Source organism: Pecten maximus, chromosome 18, assembly GCF_902652985.1.
Source record: "Pecten maximus chromosome 18, xPecMax1.1, whole genome shotgun sequence".
Lineage (NCBI taxonomy): Eukaryota > Metazoa > Mollusca > Bivalvia > Pectinida > Pectinidae > Pecten > Pecten maximus.
This window is the reverse complement of record NC_047032.1, coordinates 14535456-14545404: the sequence shown is the minus strand read 5'-3', so window position 1 is coordinate 14545404 and position 9949 is coordinate 14535456. Positions and strand designations below refer to the sequence as shown.

General features: G+C 36.2%; 1 protein-coding gene across 1 annotated transcript; it reads left to right on the top strand.

The window, feature by feature from the left end:
- The first annotated feature begins 4446 nt into the window (after positions 1-4446).
- Positions 4447-9411, top strand: LOC117317121. The gene is made up of 3 exons (XM_033871917.1): positions 4447-4645; positions 7678-7733; positions 8167-9411. Exons 1-3 carry the CDS (start codon positions 4522-4524, stop codon positions 8596-8598), a joined length of 612 nt encoding a protein of 203 aa, XP_033727808.1. The 5' UTR covers positions 4447-4521; the 3' UTR covers positions 8599-9411.
- The last annotated feature ends 538 nt before the right edge of the window (positions 9412-9949 follow it).

Sequence of the window (9949 nt, the reverse complement as noted above, 5' to 3'; positions counted from 1 at the left end):
TGACTAACTCTTTTGAAAAAAGCCCAATTCCCCCTATCACTGTAAACAATAGCATTATATATGACGAACTGGAACAAGCTAATGCATTCAACAATTTCTTCTCCTCTCAATCTACCATTAATGACACAAATATTCACCCTCCTGACCTACTTCAACCTCCTCACACCCTTGCTAACATTGTTATCTCTCGACAAGACGTTCTCGACGCAATACACTCTCTAAACACCAGAAAGGCGGCTGGTCCTGACTTGATAAGTCCTCGATTGATAAAGGAAGCCGCCGATATTTTAAGTTACCCTCTACAGCTACTATTTAATCTGTCACTTACCTCATCTACATTTCCGTCTCCCTGGAAAAAAGCACATGTCACACCTGTTTCTAAAAAAGATGACCCCTCTGTTATCAGTAACTACCGTCCAATATCTTTATTGTCTATTATTGGCAAATTAATGGAAAGATGTGTGTATAAATATGTCTACAATTTCCTTATCGATAAATCACTTCTAACCCCGTACCAATCTGGCTTCAGATCTGGTGATTCTACCATCAATCAACTTCTATCAATTTCCCATGATATTTTCTCTAATCTTGATAAGGGTAACGAAATCAGATTGATATTCTGTGACATAAGCAAGGCGTTTGACCGGGTTTGGCATCGAGGCCTACTATCCAAATTAAAATCTTTCGGAATAACTGGAAATCTCTTTTTATGGTTCTCAAATTATTTACGTAATCGTTGCCGAAGTGTAGTTATCAACGGTAAGCAATCCAACTTAGCCTATATTACAGCGGGAGTTCCACAAGGTTCAATCCTTGGCCCACTACTTTTCTTAATTTTCATAAATGACATTGTTAATAACATTAGCTGTGCCATAAAACTGTTTGCTGATGACACATCTCTGTATGTCATCGTTGAATCTCCAAATCTTAGCGCTAACCTGTTAAATGATAACCGTAGTAAAATTAACGAATGGTCTAAAACATGGCTTGTTAACTTTAACCCTTCTAAAACTCTAACAATGACCGTAAGCAAAAAACTAACAAACCGATCAACCCCTCCCTATTCATGAATAATACCATACTTACGGAAGTCACCTCACACACACATCTAGGTATCACACTCTCAGCTAACGGAAACTGGACTGATCATTTACAGCACATTATAAGTAAAGCCTCTAAAAAACTAGCTGTCCTTAGAAATCTCAAATTTAGCATTGATCGGAAATCCCTCCAAACTTTATACTGTTCATTTATTAGACCTTTACTAGAAAATGGAGACATTGTCTGGGACAATATAACATTAGGCCAAAGTAAATTATTGGAAAGTATACAACTTGAAGCTGCTAGGATCATTACCGGGGCTACAAAACTTACAAGTCACGACCGCCTATATTTAGAGTCTGGTTTAGATACTCTTGTTAACATAAGAAGAAAACATAAAATTATTAAATTTCATCAGATAGTTCATGACCAATGTCCTACCTACTTAACAAACTTGCTTCCAGCTCGCCACTCCAATATCCACTCCTACAACACAAGAAGTGCCGACTCCTTCAAATTAATTCCCTGCCGAACTAATCTTTTCAAAGACTCTTTCCTTCCCTCTTCTGTTGTTCTGTGGAACGCACTACCTGAGGTCATAAAACTAACCCCTCTATTATTAATCTTAAAAAATTCCTCAATGCTGGCACTGAAACCGTACCCCTATATTACTATCGTTGTAAAACTAGACAAAGTCAGATTCACCACGCACGACTCAGGATGCATTGTAGTTCTCTGAACAGTCATTTATATATACGCAATCTAGTTAATAGTCCCCTGTGTTCATGCAACTTATCTGACGAAACTACAGAGCACTTCCTTCTTCACTGTCCAAACTACCAGCACATCAGAATTCAATGTTTAAGAAACTTACCTCCCGACTATAATGTTAACATTTTATTATATGGTAACCCTGATATGCCAGACCAGTATAACGAAAATATCTTTGATATTGTTCAAACATTTATTATGCATTCTAAAAGATTCTAGAGTCACTGGTACACGTCTAACATCACATTCTTATAATGTGTGCTTTTTATATGCGCAATATCTATACGTACCGAAAACACCATACGATTCCATACCGCAGACCTTGTTACCGATATAAGGTTGTAAGGTTGTAATACAATTATTTCGGTTAATACATGTGCAAATATATTTATATACATATATATATATATTAACAAATTAATCCTATCGGTAAATCCATGTAACAGTTTCCTCTTCTCAACCCCACACGCTTTCCTCCCCTCCCCGCACCCCCTCACTACATTTGTACCTGTATTAAATAATGTAGTCCACTTTGTCAGTACCGTCATTTTGCCAATATGTTACAACTTATGGAGACAGATTAATATAAGTACACTGTACTTGTTTCTGAATCCGATCATTTTCATTAATGTTGCTGTACTACATGTTGTATCTAATCACAAATAAAATACAATTTAAACTAATATGTATAATAACGGTTTTCCTTCGTGATGAGTGAGTGGCATGTCGTTTTTATCGATTAGTATAACGTGCTATCATGTTTATCGGTTAGTCTTACCTACTCTATCATGTGTTTTATCATGTTCAGGTAGCATGAAGACGAACGGTCGTGATTTAATAAACAACAACACACGCCCTGAAGCATGCAAGTTCTTTATAGAGAACACAACATGGCACACAATTTGGAATCTATCTCTGGTCAGACAGATGTATTTCAAATAATGAAACAAAATTTACCTTTATCTGACCATTCTCTGATCATATTTCTATGTACGTAATATGTCACATATTCGTTGCAAAAAGTTTGTTCATAATTTATGTAGATCTACAAAACTAGTAAAATTCAAGTAAAAATACCTACAATTACGACAGGTAGATTCTACTACGAAATAGGACAGGAGATTTTATCAATCTAGGTCCATTGAAAGTGCCTTTCATACAATATGCATATTACTCAATTTCAAATCTAGATCAAAATTACCGAAACAAAAACACAAATCGACAGTAATAAACTAACTTGTATAAAGCCAGAGGAGATCCGATAGAGACAATCAAGAGTTGTCTACCCTGCTGGTAGTGGTCCGATTTATGGATATCCATAATTCATTTTTAAATATCCATAAATCATTTATGGATATCCATAAATAAGTCGAATTATGGATATCCATAAATCATTTTTAAATAGCCATAAATCATTTATGGATATCCATAAATAAGTCGAATTATGGATATCCATAAATCATTTATGGATATCTAAAAATAAATTATGGATATCCATAAATAGGGACTTTTTTCCACTCTGGCTTGCCATACATTTTCACCTAAGATATATATTTCAGTCCGATGGGATAATAAGAAACGCGGCTTTAAATCATAAACCTATACATTTACAATAATATGTCTCTGATAAATCTTACACTTGCCATAGAAAAGCATAAGTTCATTTAAAAGTTCTTTAACAAAGATTTTCCCTTTAAGTCTAGCAATGCTTTCCTCATCTTCGCTAGCCAAAGCTTCTGATTACGTTACACAAGTTCGTGGAGTATAACGTAATCAGAAGCATTGGCTAGCGAAGATGTGCTTTCCTATGGGAATTTTTAAGTTTAGATGTGTTCTTAATCAAGTTAGGGGACGTCATTTTAACGGTAAAGTGTTTAATACTGACACCCGAACAGAGCAGAGCATGTTAGGTGTGTTTCACGATAACTTCGATTCGTTCAAGTCTCGGAACGTTTGCTTTTTATTTTACGGAAAATACCGAATATTCTCGATTGGATATCTGTATCAGTACACGTATACATATCATATTACTATATTTACAAATAACCCCTAGACACTACGATGTACAGCCCGCGGCGAAATGATCACCGTAATTATAAATGGAGGCCACTAAAAGGTTGAACTATACATGTATCATACTGTACCAGAAATCCAATATGTCTTGATTCTAAAAATAAATGAATAAAATAATAAGTCGTTAATACTAAATTATTTTGGGATATATTGAAATGGTTTATGTAAGTAATATGTTACAGTAATATTATGATATCAAACTTCACGTGTATGGATATTGAATAAATGATTAATTCTACGAGTATCCCCTTGGGTGCCTCATCGTATACTACAAAGGGTACTGATTGATATATAAAGAACGGTTATAGTGTAATTGAGTGGGATTGAGATCGATATCTATCATATTGCTTAAGACACACCTTAAGTGAAATGCATTAACATACATTACAACGTCTATGCAAATATATATATAGATATATATCGATATACTGGTATATTGTTATAAATGTATCTCCTATGCCGTTACCTTACTCTGTGATATATTCCATTTACTCTAACATGGTCACCCGTATAAGGAACACGCTTCGCTTTTACATATAGCTACACATACACATGTAGTATATATATATAATTATCAAGTTCCAAAACTTATATATATTTTACCTACATCAATTACTTCATGATCAGTATATCAACATGCCAAGAGGAGCTTTAAGTAAATTCCAGAACGTATTTTTTCACCGTGTGATATTGCTGTTGGTTACCGGAATAACCCTTTGTTTGGTGCTATTTTTAGTAAGAAGAAGACACGTGATGAAAGGTAAGTCTAAGATAGCATGTTCGTGTTTACGAAATCACAACATAATGAGTTTTATATATTTTTTTTTTATATAATTAGGATGAAATTGATATAGGACACCGTCAGAATATGTGTTGACAATATCGGATCATGTACAGTTTCTCAACAATTTCTGTTGATCCAGATTATATTTTATCCTTTTGTATTTTCACTGTGGTATATTAAGTCCTTGTGTGTTGACTCTGTGGTATATTTTGTCCTTGTGTGTTAACACAGTGGTATATTTTTCCATCTTGTGTTTTCGCTGTGGTATATTTTGTCCTTGTGTGTTGACACTGTGGTATATTTTGTCCTTGTGTGTTGACACAGTGGTATATTTTGTCCTTGAGTGTTGACGCTGTGGTATATTTTGTCCCAGTGTGTTGACGCTGTGGTATATTTTATCCTTGAGTGTTGACACTGTGGTATATTTTGTCCTTGTGAGTTGACGCCGTGGTATATTTTGTCCTTGTGTGTTGAAACTGTGGTATATTTTGTCCTTTTGTGTTGACAGTGTGTCATATTTCGACAATGTGTTTTGACATTGTGGTATATTTGGTCCTTGTGAGTTGACACTGTGGTACATAGTGTATATTTTGACGATGTGTTTTGACACTGGTATAATTTGTCCTTGTGTGTTGTCGCTGTGGTATATTTTGTCGATGTGTGTTGACACAGTGGTATATTTTGTCCTTGAGTGTTGACGCTGTGGTATATTTTGTCCCAGTGTGTTGACGCTGTGGTATATTTTGTCCTTGAGTGTTGACGCTGTGGTATGTTTTGTCCTTGGGTGTTGACGCTGTGGTATATTTTGTCCCAGTGTGTTGACGCTGTGGTATATTTTGTCCAAGTGTGTTGACGCTGTGGTATATTTTGTCCCAGTGTGTTGACGCTGTGGTATATTTTGTCCCAGTGTGTTGACGCTGTGGTATATTTTGTCCCAGTGTGTTGACGTTGTGTTATATTTTGTCGTTGTGTGTTGACGCTGTGGTATATTTTGTCGTTGTGTGTTGACGCTGTGGTATATTTTTCCATCTTGTGTTTTCGCTGTGGTATATTTTGTCGATGTGTGTTGACACTGTGGTATATTTTGTCCTTGTGTGTTAACACAGTGGTATATTTTTCCATCTTGTGTTTTCGCTGTGGTATATTTTGTCCTTGTGTGTTGACACTGTGGTATATTTTGTCCTTGTGTGTTGACACAGTGATATATTTTGTCCTTGAGTGTTGACGCTGTGGTATATTTTGTCCCAGTGTGTTGACGCTGTGGTATATTTTATCCTTGAGTGTTGACACTGTGGTATATTTTGTCCTTGAGTGTTGACGCCGTGGTATGTTTTGTCCTTGGGTGTTGACGCTGTGGTATATTTTGTCCCAGTGTGTTGAGGCTGTGGTATATTTTGTCCCAGTGTGTTGAGGCTGTGGTATATTTTGTCCCAGTGTGTTGACGCTGTGGTATATTTTGTCCCAGTGTGTTGACGCTGTGGTATATTTTGTCCAAGTGTGTTGACGCTGTGGTATATTTTGTCGTTGTGTGTTGACGCTGTGGTATATTTTTCCATCTTGTGTTTTCGCTGTGGTATATTTTGTCGATGTGTGTTGACACTGTGGTATATTTTGTCCTTGTGTGTTAACACAGTGGTATATTTTCCATCTTGTGTTTTCGCTGTGGTATGTTTTGTCCTTCTGTGTTGTCGCTGTGGTATATTTTATCGATGTGTGTTGATACAGTGGTATATTTTGTCCTTGAGTGTTGACGCTGTGGTATATTTTGTCCCAGTGTGTTGACGCTGTGGTATATTTTGTCCTTGAGTGTTGACGCTGTGGTATGTTTTGTCCTTGAGTGTTGTCCCTGTGGTATATTTGGTCCTTGTGAGTTGACAGTGTGTCATATTTTGACGATGTGTGTTGAAACTGTGGTATATTTGGTCCTTGTGTGTTGACAGTGTGTCATATTTCGACAATGTGTTTTGACATTGTGGTATATTTGGTCCTTGTGAGTTGACACTGTGGTACATAGTGTATATTTTGACGATGTGTTTTGACACTGGTATAATTTGTCCTTGTGTGTTGTCGCTGTGGTATATTTTGTCGATGTGTGTTGGCACAGTGGTATATTTTGTCCTTGAGTGTTGACGCTGTGGTATATTTTGTCCTTGTGTTGACGCTGTGGTATGTTTTGTCCTTGGGTGTTGACGCTGTGGTATATTTTGTCCCAGTGTGTTGACGCTGTGGTATATTTTGTCCCAGTGTGTTGAGGCTGTGGTATATTTTGTCCCAGTGTGTTGACGCTGTGGTATATTTTGTCCCAGTGTGTTGACGCTGTGGTATATTTTGTCCCAGTGTGTTGACGCTGTGGTATATTTTGTCCAAGTGTGTTGACGCTGTGGTATATTTTGTCCTTGAGTGTTGACGCTGTGGTATATTTTGTCCAAGTGTGTTGACGCTGTGGTATATTTTGTTCTTGAGTTTTGACACTGTTCTATATTTTGTCTATGTATGTTGTCCCTGTGGTATATTTGGTCCTTGTGAGTTGACAGTGTGTCATATTTTGACGATGTGTGTTGACATTGTGGTATATTTGGTCCTTGTAAGTTGACAGTGTGTCATATTTTGACGATGTGTGTTGACATTGTGGTATATTTGGACCTTGTGAGTTGACACTGTGGTACATAGTGTATATTTTGACGATGTGTTTTGACACTGGTATATTTTGTCCTTGTGCGTTGTCGCTGTGGTATATTTTGTCTTTGTGTATTGACGCTGTGGTATATTTTATCCCTGTGTTGACACTGATGTATATTTTGTCATTATATATTGATGCTGTGGACTAGTCATCTTTTCTAACCAAGGGTACACTATGCTAAGCTCTATTTCTAGCCTAGTGTAGTGTAACCCCTGGTAAGGTGTTTACTGGTATATATTGTCACGCCTTACTATTTATTTGTATTTTCATATTTAGTTTTCTATTCATTAGTCTACATATATTAAAATGTGTTTTTTTCTGATTTCAGGTATAGAACAAACAAACAATGAGAGATTTAATATGAAGGACATACGAATTAAACCGGTAAGATTTTTAATTGAACAATTACCATTACTCTCAACAATTATATACATGGTCACCATGATGTTGTGTAAAAGTCGAAAGAAAGCTTTAAGCAAAATAACTTTCGAACAATATTATACCTTGCAGCCTTTCTTATTATAGGAGAGTCACTAACATGCCACGTTTGAATTAACACTAAATTAAATTTACGGAAGCGTATATTTACGCGAAATGCTGAAGTTAAAAATCACACGGGAGAAATACGCTTTTGTATAATTATACTTTGTTACAGAAAGTTTTTATAGACATCATTAATCTACAACAAGCTCTTTTTCTCCCGTTCAAATCGGAGTTTCAAATCTCGCTTTTTATTTATTTCACATACACTGCACTCAATATTCTTCTGGTGTCTTCTCGAAATTAAAAAAAAAACAAAACAAACTTTCTCTTTTAGATTGAGGGTTTGAAGGAGGAAGACATTTTCTACCCTTCCACGACGTTTTCCTGGCTCCCTTCTACCTTTACCAGTCCCTTGGTGTCTTGGAGCACTACAACACAACCCTTTACTACAGAGGGTACACAGATACAATCTAAGAGGGCACAAGACGACAAATCTGATAAAAATGGAAATGAAATCGAAGACAGCGACGTCCAAAACACATTACGTGGTCAGCTGACGAAAACGATCTCAAGTAGTTCTAATACGCAGCAAGGAAATAAAAGTCCGGATTCTGGCGTAAAATCGAATGAAGACGGACGAAAAGATAAAATACCGATAATTTCTGAAGCAAGTAAATCTAAAAACATGGTAAATGAAAAAATCGGGTCGAAAGACAAGGTATTTGCCAACATGCAGAGCAAAACAAAGCTGAAAAAAGCAGCGTGAATCAACCATCAAAGAATACAATTTCTGCTCAAAGTTCTAGGATTGTATCCAACACGCGAAGAGTCGGATCTAAGTAAGCCAATACATCAATGGCAAATAAAGGGATATAATTAGGAAAGGATAAATACATGCAAATTTAGTCTCATCAAAGTCACGTGACCTGAGGAGGAAGCGTTGAAAATTGACCAACCAAAAAACGCATAGCAGTTGCCATAACAACTGATAACACGTGACTGGGATTTCAACGTGGTCATTGGTTCAAAAGAAAATGTTGCGTGATGGAAGTCATGGGGAAAGATTACGCTATGTTTTAGAAATACTTGTATGCATGGCCAGAGGTTCAAAGAAGAAACGTCAGTGTCAAAAGCGATGCCGAATATAAACAATCATTTGAAATTTCCAACGAGATTACCTTTTTTTCAATATTGTTCCCTAATATTGGTATATGTACGTGAAATGATTACAATCTTTCAAATATGACTTAAATCCTTTGTGCATGTATTTATTTATTTTAATATCTGACTACAATTTTCAGGATCTCTAGATATGAGGCGGCCCTCTAATTTAGATCCGATAAGTCGTACTAATTACTGATTAACATAGGTATTATGAAACTAAATGATTCGAATAATTTTATAAACATGAAAATGAAATTAAATCAAACCGAGCACAAAATAATTCTGAAGTAATTGTTGTATCATTTTAGATATGTTTTTATGATATTTACCTCTGAGGAAGAACGCAAGGGAAAATTACGCTATTGTACCTCTTTCCCTCTGTGTAAAGTGTTTTTAGAATCAAAAGTTCACATTATCGTATTTTATAGTATTTGCATACTCACGTACTACATGTACGTCCTATCAACATTAAACGACGGTGTCCCCGAATGAACGGACCATTGACGGACGTTTTTACAGTGTTATCACACTGAAATGCCACACCTGTAGTGGGACACCCGTATTATACAGACAAGGGAAGATACAGTCATTACCATCAACTTTAATGATAAACACCGGGCAGGGAGTACGAAGTGGTTTTGTAGGCTTCGGAGAGTACTCAAAGTCTTCCGCACGGGAGCGAGCTCTCGTCTAAAAGTTAAAACTGAGACAGTGTCAAGCGAGACAGTAGTTGTTTAGAAACAAATTACAAGATGAAATCCCAAATTTAGTCGCTTCTTAGAGTTCTTGCGCCCAACTTTCAGGAAAACAACAGTACGATATGTCCAAGTGGTTGTTGTATAGATAATTTTACTGATATGAACTCACTTGAAATTATGGCATTATACCATTCAAATTAGGTCTTTAGAACTCTACAAAATGAAAAGCTTTTATCTCTAGATAAAGTCATGCGA